This window comes from Trichomycterus rosablanca, chromosome 8, assembly GCF_030014385.1.
Source record: "Trichomycterus rosablanca isolate fTriRos1 chromosome 8, fTriRos1.hap1, whole genome shotgun sequence".
NCBI lineage: Eukaryota > Metazoa > Chordata > Actinopteri > Siluriformes > Trichomycteridae > Trichomycterus > Trichomycterus rosablanca.
This window is the reverse complement of record NC_085995.1, coordinates 41010905-41034900: the sequence shown is the minus strand read 5'-3', so window position 1 is coordinate 41034900 and position 23996 is coordinate 41010905. Positions and strand designations below refer to the sequence as shown.

At 46.5% G+C, this 23996-nt stretch overlaps 1 protein-coding gene across 1 annotated transcript; it reads right to left on the bottom strand.

The window, feature by feature from the left end:
* Nucleotides 1–420: 420 nt before the first annotated feature.
* spon2a (spondin 2a, extracellular matrix protein) lies at nt 421–18833 on the bottom strand. Its single transcript, XM_063000201.1, has 6 exons — nt 18778–18833; nt 13110–13338; nt 9389–9609; nt 5504–5695; nt 4051–4225; nt 421–767 (listed from the first exon to the last, which is right to left on the bottom strand). The coding sequence occupies exons 2-6, from the start codon at nt 13333–13335 to the stop codon at nt 580–582; spliced, it is 1002 nt and encodes a 333-aa protein (XP_062856271.1). The 5' UTR covers nt 13336–13338; nt 18778–18833; the 3' UTR covers nt 421–579.
* Between the last annotated feature and the right edge of the window lie 5163 nt (nt 18834–23996).

The window sequence follows — 23996 nt, the reverse complement described above, 5'->3', positions numbered from 1 at the left end:
CGGGTTCATACGAAGATCCGCATCGCGCACGGAGAGTCTCCATTATCCCCTGTCTCTGTGCAGCACCGTCGATCAGCCAGCAGAGGGCGTAACTGCAGCAGTTATGAGGAATCACTACGGTACTCCCTCCCTTCTGAGAGCCAGGATTGTTTTCACTGTGCGGCCCCGAACTTTCGGGCCCTCGCCGCGTGTACGGAGCCGATTCGGTCCTCGGTGTGTTTTATTTTGGCCAAACGATTCCTTCGAGTGAACTGGTGAGGAGAACCGGGAACGGTCGGCGGATTTAATTCACAACTGAAGTTCTTGCGTCTCAGTGCTGTTGTGACACGTAATTAATAATAAAAAGCGTCCACAATTTAACGAGTATTAAAAAATCTAGCGTCCATAATAATAATAATAATAATAATAATAACGACTGTAAAATATGTGACGTGGATATTTTATGATCAGTCTCTCGGGATCCAGAGCTCAACACGTTAGGCGCCAGCGCTCGGAGGGCGTGACACGGCGACGCCTGGCACCTCGAGCCGGCTCTGGGTGTGGAGCGTCGGAGCGTCAGTGCCAGGACCGGAACGGGCATCACTGCTGCACCAGGCAGTTGTGTGGCGTGCACTGGGTCTGCTCCTCCAGCTCGGGGCAGGGCGTGCCGCTGTTGGCGGGCTTCAGGAGGATGTAGCGGGTACGATGGCGGACCCCTTCGCTGGAGCAGGGGCCCACGCAGAGGCCCCAGGACGACCACATGGAGACCTCGCAGTCCAGCGGCGTTTCTGCAACAGACAATCAATGAGCGGGTTATTCAATCATCAATCATATACAGGAAATGATCCATGATGCTTCTGATTCTGCAGCAACAGTTTAGGGAAGGACTGCCCTGTTCCAGCATGAGCGAGCTCTATAAAGACGTCCTGCACAGAGCCCTGAGCTCAGCCCCAGTCAACAGCTCTGGGATGAACCGGAACTCCGACTGATCAATCAGCGTCCAGCCATACTGACTAAACAGGCACAAATTCCCACAGATACACTCCAAAACCTTGTGAGAAGCTTCTCAGTAGAGCGGCTGTTGTTCTACATTTACATTTTCAGTATTTAGCGGACGCTTTATCCAAAGTGACTTACAGCACTGTGACAGTGTACAGTCTGAGCAATTGAGGGTTAAGGGCCTCGCTCAAGGGCCCGACAGTGGCAAGCTGGCAGCGGTGGGGCTTGAACCGGCGACCTTTTGATTATACTTTAACCACTAGACTACAACTGCCCTACGATTGAGCTCTATAAAGACGTGAAGAAAAGCTCCAGCGTCCTGCACAGAGCCCTGAGCTCAGCCCCAGTCAACAGCTCTGGGATGAACCGGAACTCCGACTGATCAATCAGCATCCAGCCATACTGACTAAACAGGCACGAATTCCCACAGATACACTCCAAAACCTTGTGAGAAGCTTCTCAGAAGAACGGCTGTTGTTCACACAGATCACACACAGGTCACTTTAATTTAATATCGTCTGTTTTTGAAACAAGCTCACAGTCTGGCGTCCGAATACTTTTGGTCATTATTATACTTATTTGTAGATGCATTATAGAAGTCAGTGAGCGCTCCATTAAGCGATATCTTAAGCGGTATCTTTGAGTCTCCGATGCGGTGGTTGTAAATGATGCGGTCAGTGATTTTTGGACGCCGCTCCTGGCTTTGATCCCGACAGCGAGACGCGCTCCAGGCCTCCGAGATTTTGGGACGTGATCATGATCGCTTTTCCAGGCGACCGGACTCGACCGTGGAACCCGCTGACCTACCGGTGACACCGGAGAGCGAGATTTAGATATTCCGCTTGTAACGAGTAACACCGCACAGCCGAAAGTATCCGGACGCCTTACGATACTCGGGTGAATAGCGGCGATTGGTGGAGCATCTCAAAGGGGGGCTGTGCTATCAGCCAACCAGGCGCCTACACGGACACACGATTGGCTGTGTGTCTGTAGGGGGCGGGACGATGGCTGAACAGCGTTCCTCGTCTCTGGTGCAAGTGTGACCTCTGCTGACCGGCTCTCCGTACGCGATACAGTGCTCTGTGAGGCCCCGCCCCTCAGGTGAACAGAAGCGTGCGATTGGTGGCACCTCGTCCACGATCCCAGCTGTGCTATCAGCCAACCGGGCGCCCACACAGACACACGATTGGGTTGTCTGGTGTAAGTGGGACCTCTGCTGACCGGCTCTCCGTACGCGATACAGTGCTCTGAACAGAAGCGTGTGATTGGTGGCGCACGTCGGAGGGGGTGCTTGACCATCTCAGCCCCCTCGATCCGGGTTGGGGTGGCAGCAGGGACGAGAGAGAGAGGGAGGCTCGGTCAGGGTTCCGATTCATCCCGGTGCTCTTCCACCAGTTTTTAATGAGCGTGTTCTTTGTGCACAGTGGAACAGTCATACTGGAGGGAAGGGAACGGCCTTCCCCAAACTGTTGGCACATATTTAGAGGCATGTTATCTATTTTAAATCGTTGATTTCATTCGTCTGATAGGAATGCTGTCCCAATACTTTTGTTTATATAGTCTGTAGTGCACAGACGTCAGGAGTCTGGATTCCGTGTAAATTCGGTTTCGCTTTATAGGATTTCGGATCAGTCCTGCAGTCCTGCAGTTCCTGGAAAGTGCGGGGGCGGGTGGGTTTGTCGAAGGGGGGTGGGGGCTGATTCGGGGGGGTTGTGGTTCGGTACAGGAGGCCTCATTCATCACAGCCGTAAGAACAAACGAGTCCAAGATGAACAGTTTGAGCCGGAGTGATTTTATTTAAACTCGAACGTCATGTTCGGATGTTCAGCGAAGGAAACAAAAGGATTCAGTAACGAGCTTAACGAGGGACAACACGTTTTCGTTTGTGCGGGCGCGGTCACGCGTGTAAAGCCTCTCAAACACAGCCCGTCTCAAACCCGTCCCAAATGTTCCACGTTGATTCTTCGCAGAACCAGAACGGAAAAAATCTGCCTCCTAAATCCCAGAACCTGAGAAACCTGAAGAGTCATTTACAGGAATCGTTCGGGGGGGAAAAAACCTCGTTTATTTCATTTACTCTTCCCTCGGGTTAACGAGATCGTCCCAGAAGATCGGTGCCCAGCTAACGAGGAACGTTTCAACCCGAAAACCTCTCCTGAATTCCTAAATTACACCCAAAAACCTTTATACGCAAAAGAATCAGCGAATCAATTCACTGATTCATCGATTCATTGATTCATTGTCTGTTTTATCATGGCTTTATCCTGGTCAGGGTCGCGGTGGGTCTGATTCATTGGGCGAAAAATAGGAAACACTCTGGACAGGTCGCCAGCCCATCACAGAGTAGACACACACACACTTAAGACAGTAGTTCCAGTTAACCTGACTTGGAGGACACAAGGAGAACATGCCAACTCCACACAGAAAGAGAATCGAACCCAGGACCTTCTCGCTGTAAGGCGACAGCCGTCCATTAAGTTAGCCCTCCACCTCTGGGATCCGGTCTGGTAGGTGAAAAGAAGCGGTCTGTATCAAAATACAGTACATCCCTAGTGACCCTCTATGGTCAGGATGTGGGTCTGTATTGGACAGCCTACGGAACATCAACTGAGGCGTTCTTGACCGTCATGAGTGCAAAGCCGTGTGAATGCTGACAGAATGGGCACAAATTCCCACAGACGTACTTCAAAGTCACTTAAATCAGGATGTCCGACAAGCTCGCTGTAAGGCGTCCGAATACGTTTGGTCGCATGGTGTAGTCTTAGCAATTAAACACATTAGGGAAGTTCCGGGTTCTGCTCATATAAACACATCGTACGTGTGCACTATACCGCCATAAAATGTGGACCAATAGGCATTAAGATGGAGTTTTTTTGATTTTTTTGAGGCTATAACAGTCTCTACTCTTTAAGGAAAGCTTTCCACAAGATTCTGGAGCGTGGGAGTCTGTGGGAATTTGTGCCCATTCAGTCAAATTTAGGTCTTTATGGATGCTGGTCTGTGCACCAAGTTAAATGAACGTTCGGGAGGGCGTGCACATACTTTTGGCCCTGTAGTGCATCTGTTTCTCACCTGAGAACTGCAGGGCTTTGCTGAGTCGGGGCAGGATGTGGTTGGACACGTGGTTCTGCTGCCGGGAGGTTGAGCGCGGTTGCTTCTTCAGCCAGACGGTGGCCAGCGGCGGCAGCTCCGATAACCGCGGGTAGTAGAAGGAGTTCGCCGGGTGGTTGGGCTTCTGGGACGTGATCTGAAAACGTAAACAGTAAACTGGGGCGTAAAGGTTTCGTTTCTGTAGTTCCGTTTACATCGAGCGCATCGTGTCGGGTCACTTAGACGTAGCCGATCACGCCTGCATGACGTAGGCGCCCAGTCGGTCGACAGCACCGCTGAGATTCAAACCCAGGTCTCTGAGGTGCTGGGATGGATTACTGTGCCACCCGGGTGCCCAAAACTCACACAACAAACACACAGGTATAAACACAGATACACCAGGTACTTTTGGACACCTGAGTATCACCTTGTCGGACATCGCTCCCTCTTTCATTAGTAGCTTCAGTATCATCCACTCCTCTACAAAAGCCTTTCTACAAGACTTTGGAGTGTGTCTGTGGGGATTTGTGCCCCTTCACCCAATACAGTCTGTGATGGAAGATAAGTGATAAGCCGGGACTCTGTGTAGAGCGACTGGAGCTCATTGCTTTGTGCTAAGGTAAGGGTTTGGCGCCTCGTCGGACGATAGCACAGCTGAGATTCAAAAACAGGTCTCTGAGGTGCTGGGCTAAATTGCTGTGCCACCCGAGTGCCCTAAACTCACACAGGTATAAACACAAATACACCAGGTGTCCACATACTTTTGGACACCTGAGCGTCACCTTGTCGGACGTCCCGTCTCAAAACCGTGTCACTTATACTGAATCGCTCCGTCTTTCATTAGTAGCTTCAATATCATCCACTCCTCTACAAGACTTTGGAGTGTATCTGTGGGGATTTGTGCCTGTTCACCCAGTAAAGTCAGTGATGGAAGATAACTGTTAAGCCAGGACTCTGTGTAAAAGGGGTAAAAGTAAAGGGGACTTCCCCAAACTTGTGACAGAAACAAGTATAATCATTAGGAGGGGCGTCCACATACTTTTGGCCTTTAATGTCGCGTGTATGTAAACTCCTGACGTTGGGATTCTAGCGCTGGGGTTCTGGACTCCCCAAGTTTGGATCTCAGCTCTGCTACCAGTCGGCTGGGCGCCCCCTACAGGCCACTAGTCTTCTGGGTGGGTAAAGACGGGACTAAAAAGTGGGCGGGGTCTTGGAACGTGGAGATCAGCGCGTGACTCTCCATGCGTGAGACCGACCTCACATGCTGATCCTCCGAAGTATGGGCAAATAAGAAGGGCACATCGGAGGGTGGGCGTGTCAGGAGAATATACCCTCCGTACGCCATCAGGGTCTCCAGCAGAGGAAGAGGAACTGGGTACGACTAAACTGGAAGAAAATGCAGAAATAAAATAGAAAAGCAGAACGTCGGTCTCACCATGGTGATGTTCTCGGGGGGCGAGGTGGGAAAGTTGGGCGAGGAGAAAGTGAAGCCGCTGTCGGTGCCGGCGTCGAACGGGTGCAGGTCGTAGGTCAGCTCCTCCTTCCACTGCCCACCCTCGCACAGGTCGAGACCGTCCAACCCGACGAACCAATCAGGACTCGGGATCACCTTCACCATCAGGGAGAGCTGAGAGAAAGAAGAGAGAGCGAGACGGTCAAACAGCAGCGAATGCGACCCTTCCGGGCTTTCCTATGTGAGTGCGCTGGTGTTTTTCCTCTTCAGTGAGCGCCCACGCTCGTTATACCCCCTGGCTCGAGGGACGGCGCTGTGCCGAGAGAACTTCCTGCGAAGTCACGTCGAGCTGAAATCACCGCGAGGTCGATCCAAGGCCACAGAACCTCAGAACCCGAGCAATTATTCCTGGTGCGCTCGGATAACCGCTAGCACGAACCTGATCCTCGGACCAGCGCCGGCTAGTGACGCACGCGCCGGATCACCGATCACGTTTGATGGATGATTCCTTCACCTCTCCCGCCTCCCACCTCTCTCCAGCCCCCACCGCGGCTCTTCCAGGAACGCGTCCGGCTCCGGCGGTTCGACCGTGATGGACGTTTGGTGTGAGGAGCGCGGCGGTGCGTGGAGGTACGCGTGCAGACCGGCGAGGCCGAGATCGCACGCACCTCCTTCATTTATTTCCTCCCTGACCTGAAAACGTCCAAACGCTTGGAAACGAACCACGACCACCAAAACAACATGTGACTCACCGGTGCAGGACTTCAGCCAAAACGTACATGAAGCTTCAGCCCCCGGACGCGTCTGGTTCCCATTAAACACGCGCTCGGCCCGGCGCCCACTCATAAATATTTATCTCTGATCCACGTCCCTCCTGAACGGCTCCAAACGGAACCCAGTAACTGGTGTTCGAACCCTCGCTCTGCAGCTCGGCGGTCGCCTGATCGAAACCCCGTTCCTTCTCAGATGATCGGAGGTGAAGTTTGTCCCGGAGATGAACCCGCACAGAGAGCACGGACTCGGGGAACTCGGTTTGAACCGAAGTGCTTCAAGGTGAGAATATAGCGCCACCATCAGGCCAATCAGACTGAGCTGGAGCGCCTGAGTATCAGGAGGGAGGGACGAATACCTGCTGATCGAGTCTGTATGTGGTCTGTGTAATAATAATAATAATAATAATAATAATAATAATAATAATAATGATAACAATAATGATAATAATAGTAATAATAATAATATTAATAATAATAATATTAATAATAATGATAATAATAATGATAATAATAATAATAGTAATAATATTATTATTAATAATAATAATAATAATAATAGTAAAAATAATAATAATAATAATAAAAGTAAAAGACAATTAAAATAATAATAATAATAATAATAACAATATTATTAAAAAGAACAGTAATAATAATAATAATAATAACAATATTATTAATAATAACAGTAATAATAATAATAATAATAATTATTATTATTATTATAAAAATAATAACAATAACGCGTCTGGTTCCCATTAAACACGCGCTCCTGGCACCGACCCATAAATATTTATCTCTGATCCACGTCCTGCCTAAACGTCTCCAAACGAAACCCAGTAACTGGTGCTCGAACCATCGCTCTGCAGCTCGGCGGTCGCCTGATCGAAACCCCGTTCCTTCTCACATGATCTGAGGTGAAGTTTGTCCCGGAGATGAACCTGCACGGAGAGCACGGACGGAAGTCGGTTTGAACCGAAGTGCTTCACAGTGAGAACAGTGAGAGACGATTCCAGGGTTCGAGCACTGTGAGCTCAGTGTGACCCAGTATGTACAGAACCAGTCCTGAAGGAGGGCACAGAAGCACTGAGCCAAAATTCATATCAATCAGACAGTCTGTGTTTGTGTAACATTATTATCATCATGCATGTTATAGTGCTGCAGTTACACTGTATTTCCTGAGCTCTGTGACTCTGGAGTTTGGTGACATGTCTGTGTGATGCTTTCTTAGAGTTAGAGAAGCATATATATATATTTAAAGACCTCAAATGGACCTCAAAGTTTAACGCTACATTATAGCGCCACCATCAGGGCAATCAGGCTGAGCTGGAGTGCCTGAGTAGAGGGAGGGAGAGACGAATACCTGCTGATCGAGTCTGTACTTGGTCTGTGTAATAATAATAATAATAATAACAATAATATTAAATGTAATGATAATAGTAATAATAATAATAATAATAATAATAATAATAATACAATAACAATAGTAATATAATAATAATAATAATATAATAATAACAACAATAATAATAATATAAAAATAATAATAATACAATAATAACAATATAATAATAATAATATAATAAGAATAATATAATAAGAATAAGAATAATAACAATAATATTAATAATACAATAATAATAATATAATAATAATAATATAATAATAATATAATAATTAATAATAATAATAATAATCTAATAATAAGTGTGTCAGGTGGCACCTCACTCACGCTGGGCTCTGTGTTCACCATAATCCGCCCCGCTGATCTAAAAACAGCCACGCTATGGTAGTCATCCCGCCGTTCAGTCATGTGACACGTCGAGGTCACTCAGAGTCGGGCACCAATGCCAGGCATGTGCCCAAGAAAAGTAGCGTGACTGATTTTATATCGCCCCCAGCCCCCCCCCCCAAGTCTCCTCCTCATGCTCCTCACGCGGCAGCTAATAAAGATAAACAGCTCGCCGCTTCCCATCACGCTCGCTTCAGCTTCTGCATTCTAATAACGACCCATCAACAGCTACCAGTCACCGGGAGAACCAAACCAGAACCTGAACCAGAACCTGAACCTGAATCTGAACCAGAATCTAAACCAGAACCGTTCAGAGAAAAACAAACTAGAGTGTAAAAGACAAAGCCAAGTGTTGAGAGCTGAACGATCAGTGATGTTTGATGATGTTTGATGATGTTCAGTGGTGTTTGGCTGTGTTTAGAGATGTTTGGTGGTTTGGAGATATTTGGTGATGGTGTTTGATGATGTTTGTTGATGTTTGGAGATGTTTGATGGTGTTTAGAGATGTTTGGAGATAGTCGGTGATGATGTTTAGAGATGTTTGATGTTTTGAGATGTTTGGAGATGTTGATTGTGTTTGGAGATGTTTGATGGTGTTTAGAGATGTTTGGAGATGTTGATTGTGTTTGGAGATGTTTGATGGTGTTTAGAGATGTTTGGAGATAGTCGGTGATGATGTTTAGAGATGTTTGATGATGTTTGATAATGTTTGATGATGTTTTGAGATGTTTGGAGATGTTGATGGTGTTTGGAGATGTTTGATGGTGTTTAGAGATGTTTGGAGATGTTGATTGTGTTTGGAGATGTTTGATGGTGTTTAGAGATGTTTGGAGATAGTCGGTGATGATGTTTAGAGATGTTTGATGATGTTTGATGATGTTTTGAGATGTTTGGAGATGTTGATTGTGTTTGGAGATGTTTGATGGTGTTTAGAGATGTTTGGAGATAGTCGGTGATGATGTTTAGAGATGTTTGATAATGTTTGATGATGTTTGATGATGTTTTGAGATGTTTGGAGATGTTGATTGTGTTTGGAGATGTTTGATGGTGTTTAGAGATGTTTGGAGATAGTCGGTGATGATGTTTAGACATGTTTGATAATGTTTGATGATGTTTGATGATGTTTTGAGATGTTTGGAGATGTTGATTGTGTTTGGAGATGTTTGATGGTGTTTAGAGATGTTTGGAGATAGTCGGTGATGATGTTTAGACATGTTTGATAATGTTTGATGATGTTTTGAAATGTTTGGAGATGTTGATGGTGTTTGGAGATGTTCGATGGTGTTTGGAGATGATTTTTGGTACCAGTGGGTTCCTGGGCTGCAGGAGGAGCTCGGTGGAACTGTGTCCGACTCCGGTCGGGATCCCGGCCGTGCGGTACATGGATCCGATGAGTCTCTTCTTTCTCGCCTCCTTCGCCTTCTTCACCAGCTCGACCGTGACGCCCAGCTCGGCAAACATCTGCACACCGGGGCTCGCCGGCGCCCCCTCCTGCCACAGCTGGTACTGTTCATTATGGGTGATGGCTGCAGGAGGAGAGAGAAACCATTACTGGTGAAACTGGAGCACAAGGGAACGGAACTGGGAATGTTTTCGTGTTTTTTAGTCTTTGAGCACATTTAAGTCGTTCAGATCGACGTTCTGACGCTTCCAGTGTAAACATGGAGCGACATAAGACTCAAAGTCGCTGCCAGTCCGATCGTAGGGTTTGAGGTTTCGTCTCCTTTAATGGAAGTGCGGGAGTGTTAGCGCTGGTGAAGCGGATTTGAATTAGGTAAAACAGAGGCTCTTTATCCAAACTACTTATCCTACTGAGATCAGGAGTGATTATGGTTCTGGTTTGCATTTAGGAATAAAACAAACGCATGTGGAGAAAAACCCTGAACGTAAACACAATCCTGCACAGCTGGCGGTTTCACACGTGGGTTGTTAGCGTATCTGCGCCCGTCATAAACATTCCCCTCGATCTGCGCCCGTCAGAAGCCAGCACACCTTTGGTTATTCTCGAATCGTTCATGGTTGAGGTCTCCAGAAAGCAGGTAGAACCTTTTCCTGTTTAATCAACCACAGATTACTCAAAACCAAAGCTGGGGGTCACAAGCTTCAGGTTGGCATGTTTTAGAGGAGACGGGAGCAAAACCAAAACCCAGAGCTGCTAGTAGCTTTAAAAGTCATCAGGCGTGTCCTCGATATCCCGCGGCGCATTACACAGCGACAAACCGCAATGTGAGCAGGGCCAGAGAGAGAGAGAGAGAGAGAGAGGGTTCGACTGCACCGGGTTTGGAACAAGCGCCACGAGCCAGTGCCAAAACATCCCGAGCTTAGACAACTCAACCACCAATCGACAGTAATCGTCCCTCCCTGTCCTCTTCACCTCTGTCTTTATCTCCCTAAAACCTTCTCAGAGCCTCGTGTGACCTCTTCATCTGCCAGATATCAGAAAACGCTGGGACGGTACGGAAAAAACAAATAAATAAAAAATTTAATAAATAAATAAAATACATAAATAAATAAATCAAATGCATAGATAAATAAACAAAATTAAAAAAAAAAATACAAATGAAATAAATAAGTAAATAAATAAATAAAATGTATAGATAAACAAAATACATAAATAAATATATCAGTAAATAAAATAAATAAATACAATACATAAATAAATAAACAAAATAAATTAAAAAAATTAAAAGTACACAAATAAAATACATAAATAAATAAATAAAATACATAAATAAACAAAATAATAAATAAATAAAATAATAAATAAAACAATACATAAATACAAATTAAATAAATAAGTAAATAAATAAATAATAAATAAATAAAATACATAGATAAGTAAACAAAATATATAAATATATCAGTAAATAAAAAAATAAAATAAATATAATGATAAATAAATAAATACAAATTAATTAAATAAGTAAATAAAATGCATAGAAAAATAAACGAAATACATAAAAAAAATTTAAAGTACACAAATAAAAAACATAGATAAATACATCAGTAAATGAAATAAATAAATAAAATGATAAATAAAACAGTACAAAAATAAACAAATACAAATTAAATAAATAAGAAAATAAATAAATAAATTTGTTTTGACGGTGATTTGATTGCAGACAGAATTTATTTGTGTACTTTTAATTTATTTATTCATTTTAATTTATTTATCTATGTGTTTTATTTATTATTATTTTATTTGTATTTTCCGTCCTGTCCCAGCTGTTTCTGATTTGTAGTTGTAATATTAAATGGACAGTCCAGATGAACAGAATCTCCAGTAGCTAAGCTGATCTGGACAGTGCTGAAGTTCCCCCAGCTGTAAAGGTTTTAACGGTCCCGCCCTGACGTGTGCAGGTTTGCGTCCCGTCCTCTCGTGGCCTGTAGGCAGGGACGGCGTGGATGCCCTCAGCGCGGTTTCTTATTGTAAACACGCCGGGGAGCAGTTCTGCCTGCCGACAGCGAGGGAGCGTAAATGTTATATATTTATTTAAAAGGTCGCTGAAGGTCGAATCTCCATCCTCCTCCTGCTTCCTCTAGAGCTCTGCAGCAGATCTGCTTCCTCCACCCACACCCGGGTACATGGAACCGGCGTGGTGACCGCCGTCATCTGGTAGCACTTACACTCTCCTCCCGCTCTCCCCCGCGCCTCCTGCTATCCTCATTATCCATCTCGCTCCCATATGGACCAGGGCTTTATTTTTTGGAGGAAGGGGGGGGGGGGGGGGGGGGGGGGGTGCCAATGCAGTGGGTTATAGGGCCAGCTGCCAGGCTTCAGCTTCAGGCTCTTGATGCATTGTGGCATTTATTTATTTATTTATTGAGTTATTTATTGAGTTATTTATTGAGTTATTTATTGAGTTATTTATTTTGATTTCATTTATTTTTTCATTTATTTAAGTTATATATTTTTATATTTTATTTACTTATTTGTGTTTTTTATTTATTTATTTATTCATGTATTTTATTTATTTACTTGTGTATTTAATTTATTTATTTATTTATTTAATTTATGTATTTATTTATTTATCTATGTATTTTATTTGTGTATTTTCAATTTATTTATGTATTTACTTATTAGAATTTTTTTATTTATTTATTTAACTTATTTATTTATCTATGTATTTTATTTATTTATGTAGTTATTTATTTATGTATTTTATTTGTGTACTTTTAATTTATTTATATATTTATTTATTTATATATTTATTTATTTATATATTTTATTTATTTATGTTTTTTATTTATTTATGTATTTTATTTATATATTTTTGTATTGATATATTTTATTCATTTATTTATGTATATATATATATTATTTTATTTATTTATGTATTTTAGTTATTTATTTATTTATTTTATTTATATATTTAATTATTTATCTAATTATTAATTTATATATTTTATTTATTCATGTATTTTATTTATTTATTTTTGTATTTTATTTATTTATTTTTGTATTTTATTTATATATTTATATATATTATTTATATATTTATTTATTTATGTATTTTATTTATTTATTTATGTATTTTATTTATTTATTGATCTATTATCAGCTGTGAGGCTTCAGCTTGAGGCTCTTGGCTCACCGAATTATTCCGCTAGCACACCAGCGCTGGGGTTCTAAACTCCTCGGATTTGAATCTCACCTCTGCTACCGGTTGGCTGGGCGCCCCCTAGTTGGCAAATTTGGCAGACAAAATCGGCCACTAGTCTGCTGGGTGGGAAAAGACGTGACTAAAAAGTGGGCGGGGTCTTCGAGGCTGTGTAAGGACCCTGGTTAGTAACCCGGAATGGAGGAACGTGGAGATCAGCGCGTGACTCTCTGTGAGCGAGACCGACCTCACGCGCCGATCCACCAAAGTACTGGGGGATAAGAAGGAGTCGGTGGAGCGCACACGCGTCAGAGGGAGGGCGTGTCAGGAGAATATTCCCTCCGTACGCCATCGGGGTCTCCAGCAGAGGAAGAGGAACTGGGTACGACTAAACTGCGAGAATGAATAAATAAGCTTCGTCTTACCTATGAGTTTGGACCACTGCGCCGGGGGCCTGAATAAGGGGTACTGCTTGGGGAACATCAGCGGGCTCCAGTGTCCGGTGAAGACCAGGATGTAGGAGGCGGGGCCTCGCGCCTGGCACGCCGTTCCGTTGGTCGGTCTCAGGGGGGCGCCGGAGGAGACGGTCAGCTTCAGGAGCACCACGAGGAGGTGCTGCAGCACGGCGCGGAGGGAAGGTTCAGAGGTCATCGTCTGCGGGACATAAAGACATTTCACTCCAGTACAGTACACGGTCAAAAGTATCGGGACGCCCAGAGTAACGTCATAAAGCAATTATATTAATGAAATGATAGTATGGGCACAAATCCCCACAGACACACTCCAAAGTCTTGTGAGAAGCTTCTCAGAAGAGCGAGCGGCTGTCGTTCTAGCTATAAAGATCACACAGACGTCCGACAAGCTCACGGTCAGGCGTCCGAATAGTTTACCGCTGTCCTCGGTCAAGCAAGCTTTACAGAGACGGGGCGTGTCCCAAACCAATCCTGATTCCCTTCATCTGTTCTCGTTCAGGGCCTTGCTCAAGGGCCCAACAGTGGCTGTATGGCAGAGCCGGGATTCAAACATCTCTCCCCACTAGACCACCACCTTCACTGCAATCTGGTTGTTCGGGGGCTTGAACCGGCAACCTTCAGATTATTAGCTATGAGATGCCACTACGGAAAGAACAGGCTGCATTAGAGAAACGTCGGAGACCTACGACTTTCTCTTTTTCCCCAATTTAGTCATAGCCAGTTCCTCTTCCTCTGATGGAGACCCTGATGGCGTACGGAGGGTATATTCTCCCGACACGCCCTCCCTTGTTATTCGCCAAAACTTCGGTGGATCGGCGCGTGAGGTCAGTCTCGCGTACGGAGAGTCACGCTCTGATCTCCACGTTCCTCCACTTCTGTACAGGCGCCTCGGTATACTAACCAGGGTCCTCACACGACATCCAAGACCCCGCCCACTTTTTAGTCCCGTCTTTTCCCACCCAGCAGACTAGCGGACGATTTTGTCTGCTGCAGACACTAGGGGGCGCCCAGCTGACCAGTAGACAGTTGGGTGTGTCGTGTTTGATGAAGAGAAGGTCGGACGGCGGGTCCTTCGCTCTGCCGCTGTGTGAGAGGACGCGGGCGGGGTCACACGGAGCCTGGCGTGGCCCTCCGTACCTGACTAGGTTAAACGAGATCCTCCGAATGACCGGAGGAACCTTCAGAGGAACCCAAACAATAATCCCAGACGATATAATCAGCGCCCGGGGAGAAGGCGGTGTCGCACAGCTGCACGGCGGGTAGGTGGTTTGCGGACGTGCGCCTGAAACGCCGCGAGGTCAAAAAAGAAGAGACGGCGGTTATTTTCGCCAGGTGCTAAGCCCCCGGGCGCGCGAGGATCGACCGACTTCGTTCGTGCCCTGTCATCACCGACTTTAAACACCAGTGGAGGCACGGCGAGGATCCCGGCGTGTCGTTTTCATCTCCCCGTGTTTACAAAGCGGCTAAAATAGCGGCCGAGTCCCTCTGTGCAGGACGTGCTACGGTTCGAGGGCCGGCCCTAAAATAAGCGGCGCTCGCCTGGGTCGGACGGGATGGCGGTAAATTCGGCGCGGCCCGTAAATAACCGAGAGTCTCCGACGGCCATCCGTCATCCCCACGGCGCACAAACAAACCCTCGCGTCTCCTCGCACGTCCTGATTTACGGCCCGTCCGAACCGAAATAGCTGGACAACAGCGGGGTCAGGGATGGGGGGGGGGCGCGGCGGCTATTTCAGAGCGGGTGTGTCTGGTCCAGCGCGGGGACGCGTGCCAGACGGATTCGCCACGTCTGTCGACGCCAATTTATAAACGTAAACTCCTTGAAGGGCGACTGCACCCACTGACCGGTCAGCCTGGCTCGGACCGCCGGTTCAAAGGCCACATTTCCCAGCGGCCCCGGAGAGTCTGCTAAACCCACACCCTACAACCTTGGCAAAAGAGACAACTGTTCCATGTACTAGACCCTCACTATAGGGACAGAAGTATTGGGACGCCACTTTTAATGGTTGAATTCGCGTGTTTCAGCCGCATAGTGTAATAAATCAGTCATACAACCAAAATCACATGCTTCCAACAGTCCAGCAACAGTTTAGGGAAGGTCCTTCCTGTTCCAGCATGAGCAGACTCTATAAAGATGTGAAGAAAAACTCAGCCCCTTTCAACAGCTCTGGGATGAACCGGAACACCGACTGATCAATCAGCACCCAGCCGTACTGACTAAACAGGCACAAATTCCCTCAGACACACTTCCACGTCTTGTAGGAAGCTTCTCACAAGGCTTCACAGCTTCCAAAGCAGCGGCCCGGTCACCTTCCGCACATTTTCCAGCGGTCCCGGAGAGTCTGCGCTGGTAATCCCGGCACGATTTAGGAAAAAGATGAACGACCGGAATTATACGGACACAGAGAAGTTTGGGGCAATTCTGAGTCATACGGGACGACAGGATGAGCTAACGTCTCCGTGTTCTACCTCCTGGCTCATGAGGACGTCTGGCTTCCTTCACCTCGTAGCAGACGTCCAAAAAATAAGTGCCGACTCACACCTAATAAAGACGTGAGAGCTCCGAGCAAAAGTATGTGGACACCTGAGCATGAGCGGGATGGAACTGCATCTGTGCGCAGTCGGTACTTCGGTTTAATCCATCACTGCCTGTGCTTTTCTGTGAGTGTCCACAAACTTTTGCTCATCCGGTCAACAGAACGTTTTGGACGAGAAGAACTGGCTGGCGGTCGACATTCCGATTCCTCCCCATGGCGTTCCACGGCGTTCGCTGGCTGCTGGAGTTCCTCCACGAGTCCTCATGGCTGTCAGTTTGTCATGAAACGTAATAAAGGACCTTCCCTAAACTGTTTCCCCACATTTAAAAGCATGTCATGATGTGAGGTAACACCGGTGACACCGCACACAGTCGAGCGAGCTTCACTCTCACACTGAAGTTCTGAGGTTTGTTGTGTTGATGCTCGCTTGACTGTCTACAGTTTCACACGAGCTGTGTGTTCCCGGAGCTAAACTCACCCTCCACCTCAAGGACCTGGGCAAAGAGACCACTGTTCCATGTACTAGACCCTCACTATATGGGCAAAAGTATCTAGACGCCCCTTCTAATTACTTAAGTCACTAACAGCCAGGTGAAATAAATCAATCATATAAAGGAAATGATCCATGATGCTTCAGACTTTGCAGCAACAGTTTAGGGAAGGACCTGCCTGTTCTCTATAAAGACATGAAGACAAGCTCCATTGTCCTGCACAGATCCCTGACCTCAGCCCCACTCAACAGCTCTGGGATGAACCGGAACACCGACCGATCGATCAGCGCCCAGCCATACTGACCAAACAGGCACAAATTCCCACAGACACACTTCAAAGTCTCGTGAGGAGCTTCTCATAGGCGAGGCCGTCGTTCTAAATAAAAAGATCACACACAGATTCTGACGAAAATCAATTTTGGCCATACAGCAAGGACTAGATTTATACCGATCAGCCATAACATTATGACCACCTCCTTGTTTCTACATTCACTGTCCATTTTATCAGCTCCACTTACCATATAGAAGCACTTTGTAGTTCTACAATTACTGACTGTAGTCCATCTGTTACTCTGCATGCTTTGTTACCTCCTTTCACCCTGTTCTTCAATGGTCAGGACCCCCACAGGACCCCCACAGAGCAGGTATTATTTAGGTGGTGGATGATTCTCAGCACTGCAGTGAGACTGACATGGTGGTGGTGTGTTAGTGTGTGTTGTGCTGGTATGAGTGGATCAGACACAGCAGCGCTGCTGGAGTTTTTAAACACCGTGTCCACTCACTGTCCACTCTATTAGACACTCCTACCTAGTCGGTCCACCTTGTAGATGTAAAGTCAGAGACGATCGCTCATCTATTGCTGCTGTTTGAGTCGCTCATCTTCTAGACCTTCATCAGTGGGCACAGGACGCTGCCCAGGGGGCGCTGTTGGATGGATGTTTTTGGTTATTGGACTATAGTCCAGCAGTGACAGTGAGGTGTCTAAAAACTCCAGCAGCGCTGCTGTCTGATCCACTCATACCAGCACAACACACACTAACACACCACCACCATGTCAGTGTCACCGCAGTGCTGAGAATCATCCACCACCTAAATAATACCTGCTCTGTGGGGGTCCTGTGGGGGTCATGACCATTGAAGAACAGGGTGAAAGGGGGTAACAAAGCATGCAGAGAAACAGATGGACTACAGTCAGTAATTGTAGAACTACAAAGTGCTTCTATATGGTAAGTGGAGCTGATAAAATGGACAGTGAATGTAGAAACAAGGAGGTGGTTTTAATCTCTGTGTGTTACACTTGGTTTAAAAAGTATTTCAACCCTCAATCAGATTCAGCTGTGAAGTGCGATGGAGGTTGTTGTATTTAGCCACTTATTGATATTCATCCAAAGCCACTTACATTCATGACTGAACACGATTTTAAGCAAGGGTTAAGGGCCTTGCTCAGGGGCCCAACAGTGGCAACTTGGCGGTGGTGGGACTTGAACCAGCGACCTTCTGATTACTAGTGCAGTACCTTAACCTCTGAGCTATCACTGTGCAAGTGTAACGTGGGCACTTGGGTGGCGCAGACATCTCAAGCTCTTGTGTTCTCACCTCGGTGGTGCTATCAACGTGACCGGACGTCCGACAGGCACAGTTGACGCCACACGAGGGAGGAAGGGCCGACTGGGTTCCTCGTCGCTGCTGCCATACCTAAAACACGCCCTCTGCTGCCACGTACTGGCATGGCATGTCAGGAACAGGTTCATACAAGCAATACGGCCAAAAGTATTCGGACGCCTGACCAAGAGCTTGTCGGACGTCTATAGAGTGAAAGAACAACAGCCGCTCCAATAAGAAGCTTCTCACCAGACTTTGTAGTATGTCTATGGGGATTTGTGGCTATTCTGTTAAAAGATAGCAGCATTTGTATGGCTTCAGTCGGTGTTCCGGTTCATCCCAGAACTGTTGCAGACTGCTGGAGCTTTTTGTCATTGTGTATTTAAACGCGGCGTCCCCATACTTTGCTGCGAGGACTTTCTGCAGCTCTGCACGCAGGCGTAAAGTTTACGGCCCGTAAAGGAGGTGCGGCCGGTCAGCCAATAAAACGCTTCACAAACTTTTACCACCGGTGCCGCGGCCGGTCCGTAAATACACCGACACGTGTAGATCTGCTTGCGCCGACGGATAAAGATCGGGCCGAGGCACGAACCCAGATGTGCAGTTTCACCCACGCTGACCTCAAACAAGACGACCTTTATTTGCCCACAACACACACACACACACACGGAGGCTCAGACATCGTCTTCGGCTTTCAGACGGCGGCTCTTCTCCTCGGGCGCGAACCAGACGCAATAAAAGCGAGGCGCCCGTGGCTTTTTAGCACCTGAGGAAGAGGGCGTGACTCGGAGAGGCCGTAATTAGGAAACCGCATGCGACGGAGTGCATGCCACCTCCGTCTCATGCAAAGACCTGAAACACTGATGAAGGAGCTGCAGAAGATTGAAGAGAAAAGATCAGGAGCACTAGGAGAGGAGAGCAGAGTGGGCACCCTCAGTGCCCGTGCCACCCGGTGCAGGCAGAGATGCCAAGACAGCAAGACAGGCTCACCTGGGCAGAGGAGGAGACGCCAGCCGGGCACTCGGAGTCGGGAGCTGGATCTGGAGATGTGCAGCTCGGAGCAGAACGTCCAGCCTTCTCTACCCCGTCCTGTTCTCCCCTCCTCTCGTTTTCTCTCCCTCCTTAACTCTCTCTCTCTCTCTCGTCCCTCCCCTTCTGCCCCCTCTTTACCCCCCTTCTCCTTGTATGGGTGCAAAAAAGTACCCCCCACCCACCCTAAATCCTCCCAACTGTCTCTCATTCCCCTTCCAGCCCTACACGACAATTCCCAACGTCCCGGAGTACTGTTAAATGTAAAAAGCATTAAACAGCAACATAAAACTTAGTCATATCCAATTCCCTGATGGTATTTCACCTCCTTGCTGACACACGCCCCCTCCAAGACGTGTGCGGTACCGAATGCTTCTTTTCACCTGCACCGGGCGTGTTCATACGGAGATCCGAATTACACACGGATCAGAGTCACGCACCGATCTCTGTTATCCCCCGTCTCTGTGCAGTGCCATCGATCAGCCAGCAGAGGGCGCAACTGCAGCAGTTATGAGGAATTCCCCTTCGCCGCACAAGCCAATACATCCAGGTGCAAGTCTGCATCTCTCCCTGGCCAGCGCGGTGTTGGTGGTGCATTCGGTTTGATCTGATTTTACGCAAAACAGACCGACCCCCTGTGTGATCCTTTCAGCTAGAACAACAGCCGCTCTTCTGACAAGCTTCTCACAAGACTTTGAAGTGTGTCTGTGGGAATTTGTGCCCATTCAGTCGGTACACCTGGACGCTGATCGATCAGTCGATGTTCCGGTTCATCCCAGAGCTGCTGTTTTGAGGTATACTGATGACCACTCTCACAGATCTTCCTTTTAAGGATGCTCCACAGGTTCTCAGTAGGATTGTGGTCAGGAGATGATGGTGGCCAAACCAAGATTTTATCTCCTTTTATGCCCACAGCGACTAAGGACTCAATGGATTAAGAATGGGAGTCACTCAAGTTCATATGCGTGTGAAGGCAGACGAGCGAATATTTTTGGCAATATAGTGAGCCTTCTGTTAGTGAGCTTTGGGTGAAGGTGGCCAAACGACAGGTTTATGCACAACTGCAGCATGTGAAGAGAATCCTGCATCGAGAGGTTTGTGACGATCCGGACACACCAGCAGCTTCAAATACCTGTTTGCTGCTCATCAGTGGAATTTTACAGCTGCGCTTTTAATAAGATTCATTTTGTCTTATAGAAACTCTCCTTAATAAGCTTTTATCAGATCGTGTTCACCTGTGCTGTGAATCACTCACATCTTTATACAGTTCGATGATCTCTCTTTAGTTTTCGTGATATATCAGTTGTTTTTATGTCTTTTGCAAGACATTGAGCTATTTTACGCTTTTCATCTTCAGAAAGCTCTTTATTCCTCACCATACTGCATGAGAACGGTGACGTGCTTAATAACGTGGAACAATCTGTTTAAGTAACTTTCCCTTTAACCAGGATCATCTGGCAATCAAATTAACAAACCGGCCTGAGTTTGATACCAAAGATCTAAAACAATATAAGAAACAAAACAAGTAAACACTTCATTTTAAAAACTAAAACCTAAATGCTTGTTTTATCGAATTCCTATTTATACGCGTTTATAACTTCTGGGTTAGATTATTGTAATGCTCTTCTCACTGGATGCTCTGGTAGATCCATACACAAACTCCAGTTAGTTCAGAATGCAGCAGCTCGAGTGCTAACTAGAACTAGAAGGTTTGATCATATCAGTCCTGTTCTATCATCTCCACACTGGCTGCCAGTTAAATTCTGCATTAATTACTAACCTATAAAGCGCTACATGGTCTGTACCACAGTATCTGAGTGAACTTATTAATCACTACAACCCAGCGCGTCCACTTCGTTCACAAGATGCAGGGTTACTTATAGTTCCAAGAATTAAAAAGATCACGGCTGGTGGAAGAGCATTTTTTCACAAAGCTCCACAACTTTGGAATAATCTTCCTGCCTCTGTTCGGGACTCGGACACAGTCTCGATGTTCAAGTCTAGACTGAAAACATATTCATTTTCTCAGGCTTTTGATTAATATAGACAAAGGCGCAGAGCTTGGAGGTTCTTGGTGATAGAAACTTGTGGTGATCAGGGATGTTGGGTTGCTGTCGTTCTGCCTCTCTTGTCCGATCACTCCGGTTTGGGTAGGAGAGGTGGGCGCTGATGTCCTGTGAAAGCCTTCATGACCTTGTTACCTGCTCGCTCTCCCTTTTAGTTCTGCTGTAATAATTAGGGCTGCCGGAGTCTAAAACTCTCGGTAGAACAGATATTTTTCAACAATGCTGCTCCTGCCGGATGTGACAGGTACCTGGCGTGTTCGCACCAAGAATGTCAAGAACTCACTACAGACTTTATCACAGACTGGACTGAATAATAACTCTATTATTATTTATTTATTTATTGCTAGTTATAACTTTTAGTTCATTTTAATTCTGTGTTTGTATGATTTGTGTAAATCTTATTTATTTAAAGTATCCTCCAGGCCACCCAAGAAGGACGTGGGTCCCTGCTGAGTCTGGTTCCTCTCAAGGTTTCTTCCTGTAATTTTAAGGGAGTTTTTCCTGCCACTGTCGCCCTCGGCTTGCTCAGTAGGAGTTTTTGTATCTGTTGGTCCTGGATTTTGTAAAGTTGCTTTGAGACGATGTCTATTGTAAAAAGCGCTACATAAATATTTTATATTTACATTTCCAGCATTTAGCAGACGCATTTATCCAAAGCGACTTACACAATGAGCTGAACACGATGAGCAATTGAGGGTTAAGGGCCTTGCTCAGGGGCCACAACAGTGGCAACTTGGTGGTGGCGGGGCTTGAACCGGCAACCTTCTGTTTACTAGTCCAGTACCTTAACCACTGAGCTATCACTGGCCCTTTTAAATAAAGTTGACTTGACTTGATATTTAACTTGCATAATAATTTGGAACACAGTGTATTTCCATTATATGACTGGTTTATTACACCTGTTAGTGATCGCTGTGTCTGTTTTTTCGTCTCAGACCTTCAGAATTGTGTGTTATTACAGAACTGGAGGAATCGGTGAAGCTCCGCGTCTTTTTCTTTTTTTTTTCTAGGAATAAACGCGGTTTCCTAAATGGCTTCAGTCTGTGGAAAATGTTTTTACAAGGACGGCCTAGTTGGATCTGGAGAGCGCGTTTAAAACGTGAAGAATAAAAAGCTCTTTATTGGGACGCGAGTGCAAGCGGCTGCTCGTTACCAATCCAGAAATTAAAACAAACCCTCGACCATTCAGACGCGTCTCATTCGGTCCCGTAAATCACGACCTAAACAAACCATCACTGACGCTGCTCAAGCGTAGAGGTGGAGTAAACCCGTGGAATGGTGGACACATGCTTCCTGTAGCGCGGTTTGTTCTGAGGTGACCGCGTCTACGTTTGGACAGCAGAACAAACTGACCGGACTGTAAAACCGCGTCCCTGAACACACTGACCTCCACCTGAACTCCGCCGGACAAAAGCTCCGAGCAAGCAGGTCACGCCGAGGAACGCTGGAGATCCGAGAGGAACGAGGAACTATTCAGGTTCACATGGAACGTGCTGGAAATAAAAAAAGCACCGAGTGTGTCAAGTAGGGCGACCACACGTCCTTCCTTTTTTTGGGACTCGGACACGTCTCAATGTTCAAGTCTAGATCGAAAACAGATTTATTTACTCAGGCTTTTGATTAGTCTTTATAAACTAGGGGTGTGTGGCTCCGGTCCTGGACGTCTGGGGTCTGGGCATGTTGGCTTCTGACCTCTAGGACCGGAGCTTCCCACCCCGAATATAGACAAAGGCGCAGAGCTTGGAGGTTCTTAGTGATAGAAACTTGTGGTGATCAGGGATGTTGGGTTTCTGTCGTTCTGCCACTCTTGTCCGATCACTCAGGTCACGCTCTCCCTTTTAGTTATGCTGTAATAATTAGTGGGCGGAGTCTAAAGCTACTCTCTGTAAAACTGATATTTTATTCTTAATGATTTCACATTGTAACTCCATCTTCTGTTGTTTTACCCCGAGGTGGTTCTGACGGACACCTGTTTACCCTCTCGAGGTTAAAAACTGCAAGCCGAGACTGCAAGGCCAACAATGCTGCTCCTACTAGATGTGACTGACACCTGTTTACCCTCTCGAGGTTAAAGACTGCAAGTCTCCCGTCCCAACTTTTTTTGGAAAGTGTTGCAGCCGTGAAACACAGAACAAGTTTAATAAGGCAATGCTGCCTGTTTTTGTTTACCTTTACTCTACTGTCCCATCTTTCTTTTAATTAGTGCGTTGATCTATAAAAACCTTGACGTTTGTTAACGATGCTGACCGTGCATCTTCTAATATCTGAAGTGAGTTCGTTTAGGCTGAGCAAAGCCTCTTTGCTCCTCAGATGCTCCTCAGATGCTCCTCAAGAGCTCCGGAACGTTCCTCGCGTCGTGCCCTCAGAACCCGGCACGTTCAGCCTCCCTGCAGAACTAAATCCCGGATGGAAAGAATGAGCTCAGCGTCTGAGATGAAGTGCAGACGCAGTGAAGGAGAAACGCGACCACAATCACCACAATCACCTCCATCATCATCGGAACATCTCAACATCTACACGGGGATCGAGCACCACGTAAACATCGTCTCCTCTCCGCTGATCAGGGCGCATAAACAGAGCGGCTCGCTCGTAAAGCTCTCAGACATAATACACACTCAGCTCGCGGTCGTGTACGGCACTGTAGCGCACGTGGAACACTCCTGCACACACACACACACACACACACACACACACGTGTCTCCCTGTTTAGTCGTAGCCAGTTCCTCTTCCTCTGCTGGAGACCCCGATGGCGTACGGAGGGTATATTCTCCTGACATGCCCTCCCTCTGACGTGAGCCCTTCTTATTCGCTCGTACTTCGGTGGATCTGCGTGTGAGGTCGGTCTCACTCAGGGAGAGTCACGCGCTGATCTCCACGTTCCTCCACTTCTGTACAGGCGCCTCGGGATACTAACCAGAGTCCTTACACAGCGACCCCGCCCACTTTTTAGTCCCGTCTTTTCCCAATTTGGTCTGCTGCACCGCCGAAACGTGCCCGCTAGGGGGCGCCCAGCCAACCGGTAGCAGAGCAGAGATTCTAATTCATATGTTCCCCCTCCCCTTTTTTCCACCAAACCTAGGCGTGGCCAATTGGAGTTCTGGCTGTCCCACACCC